This window comes from Ceratotherium simum, chromosome 29 (genome assembly GCF_057802395.1).
Source record: "Ceratotherium simum simum isolate JZ-2026a chromosome 29, ASM5780239v1, whole genome shotgun sequence".
Lineage (NCBI taxonomy): Eukaryota > Metazoa > Chordata > Mammalia > Perissodactyla > Rhinocerotidae > Ceratotherium > Ceratotherium simum.
This window is the reverse complement of record NC_141928.1, coordinates 13,195,375-13,197,931: the sequence shown is the minus strand read 5'-3', so window position 1 is coordinate 13,197,931 and position 2,557 is coordinate 13,195,375. Positions and strand designations below refer to the sequence as shown.

The following is a 2,557-nucleotide window of genomic DNA, read 5'->3' as shown; positions in this document are numbered from 1 at the left end:
TCCAGTCCACTCATCTTCAGATATATCGATGCATAGATCTCTCAGGTGTTCTAGCATGTTGTGCAGGGAGTCCATTGTTGAACAATAGATGTCCCACTGGTTGTAACACAGAAGTGACAGATAAAGGGAATAACTCACCAGCCACAGTGCCAACATCAGCCCTGAATTTTATTAACTTGAAAGGAATTGCCTTTTTGTAGCTTCATTGTGATATAATTGACATACAACATTGTCCAATATTCCTGTAATATTTGAATGTTTAGATAAGGACTTCATTGTTTTTTAAACAAAGATCTAATACATTTAAAGCATTAATCAATAACATTCGCTACTCCTGGTAATGTTCCTATTTTGAGTGTCCTCTCTGAAGCAAAAACTTATAATTTAAGTGTCCAGATCATGTTAGCCAAACAGAGGTGCTCAAATAAACACTAAGCACATTCTGCTCTGAAGACTTAATGAAGTCTTATCTGAATTCTTTGGGTACCAAAGAGCATTGATTAAATCTACTGCTCACTTTTGTCTTATACCGACTACCACCACCACCACCTCTCCACCAATGAGTAGGAGATGACCTCATTCATAGGGACCCCTTGTATAAAACCATCTTGATTCAAGGTGGGACTCAGCGCCTCTTTCGCTGAAAGAAGAAAAAAAAGGAGGCTAAGGATTTGGTGAAGAAGCAACTAAAGAAGAATTATTGGAAAGAGAATTGAGAAAACTCAGGCAAAATAGGCCACATAGAAGTTCCCAAGAACATCTGTGAAACCTTAACTACTCATTTAGGAAGCAGCTTAAAATTTTTTAACTTTCCCCTTATTGGATATCACTCTTGTTTCTCTGTACAGTCATGCACCACATAATGACACTTCGGTCAAAGATAGACTGCATATACAAATGTGGTCCCATAAGATTAGTACATATAGCCTAGGTGTGTAATAGGCTATACTATCTAGGTTTGGGTAAGTACACACTACGATGTTCGCAAAAAGGCAAAATCGTCCAATGATGCATATCTCAGATTGTATCCCCATTGTTAAGAATGCATGACTGCATTAATTGAAGTAAATATTCTTTAATCTCCTAACAAATAGCAGTGGAATCTTTTTAAAGGTTGGAGGTTAGTGAAGAAAGGTCCTTGATAAAATTCTCCTTTATATCTCTCCCACTGCTTCTCCAAGCCCTGTCCAAGATGTCAGACATGGAGATAAAGAACTACAGCAGCAACACATCAGGATTTATCCTCCTCGGCCTCTCTTCCAACCCTCAGCTACAGAAGCCCTTCTTTACCATCTTCCTCAACATGTACCTGGTGACCCTTTTGGGGAACATACTCATCATCCTGGCCATCCACTCTGACTCCCGGCTCCATACTCCTATGTACTTTTTTCTTAGCATCCTGTCCTTCATGGATATCTGCTTCACAACAGTCATTGTGCCCAAGATGCTGGCGAATTTCTTATCAAAGACAAAGTCTATCTCCTACATGGGCTGCCTGGTCCAGATGTACTTCTTCATGGCCTTTGGGAACACTGACAGCTACCTGCTGGCCTCTATGGCCATAGATCGGCTGGTAGCCATCTGCAACCCCTTCCATTATGATGTGGTTATGAACCCACAGCGTTGCCTCCTCATGCTTCTGGTTTCTTGCACCATCTCCCACCTGCACTCCATGCTTCATGTACTACTCATGTCCCGCCTGTCTTTCTGTGCCTCCCATGTCATTAAGCACTTTTTTTGTGATACTCAGCCTGTGCTAAAGCTATCCTGCTCTGACACTTCCTCCAACCAGATTGTGCTAATGACTGAGACCTTGGCTGTCACTGTGAGCCCCTTCCTGTGCATCCTCTTCTCCTACCTGAGAATCATCATTACAGTGCTCAGAATCCCCTCTGCAGCTGGGAAGTGGAAGGCCTTCTCTACCTGTGGCTCCCACCTCACTGTAGTGGTCTTGTTCTATGGGAGTGTCATATATGTCTATTTCAGACCCCTATCCATGTACTCAGTGGTGAAGGACCGGGTAGCCACACTCGTGTACACAGTAGTGACACCCATGCTGAACCCTTTCATCTACAGCTTAAGAAACAAAACTATGAAGATGAGTTTGAGGAGATTAAGGTTCAGAATTCACTCATAGAAGGAATAACAACACAGAATATCATAATTGGGAGATGACCTAGAAGATGAGGTGGTTACCTACCTTTCTACCCGTTTTTTTGAACTATTTATTTATTTATTTATTTTGTGAGGGAGATCAGCCCTGAGCTAACATCCATGCTAATCCTCCACTGTTTTGCTGAGGAAGACCTGCCCTGAGCTAACACCTATTGCCAATCCTCCTCCTTTTTTTTCCCCTTTACTCCTCAAAGCCCCCGTAGATAGTTGTATGTCGTAGTTGCACATCCTGCTAGTTGCTGTATGTGGGACGCTGCCTCAGCATGTCCGGACAAGCGGTGCATTGGTGAGCACCTGGAATCCGACTCCGAGCCGCCAGTAGCAGAGCGCACGCACTTAACCTCTAAGCCACGGGGCCGGCCCCTCTTCCTACCCATTTTTC

The 2,557-nt window shown here is 43.2% G+C and overlaps 1 protein-coding gene across 1 annotated transcript; it reads left to right on the top strand.

Moving 5' to 3' along the window:
* The first annotated feature begins 1,102 nt into the window (after nucleotides 1–1,102).
* LOC101395573 (olfactory receptor 1L4-like) lies at nucleotides 1,103–2,137 on the top strand. The gene has a single exon (XM_004423422.3). The coding sequence runs from the start codon at nucleotides 1,193–1,195 to the stop codon at nucleotides 2,135–2,137; it is 945 nt and encodes a 314-aa protein (XP_004423479.1). The 5' UTR covers nucleotides 1,103–1,192.
* Nucleotides 2,138–2,557: the final 420 nt, after the last annotated feature.

Bases quoted from the DNA above. Each gene is read 5' to 3' on its own strand.
- LOC101395573 (XM_004423422.3), top strand. From the start codon at position 1,193: ATGTCAGACATGGAGATAAAGAACTACAGCAGCAACACATCAGGATTT.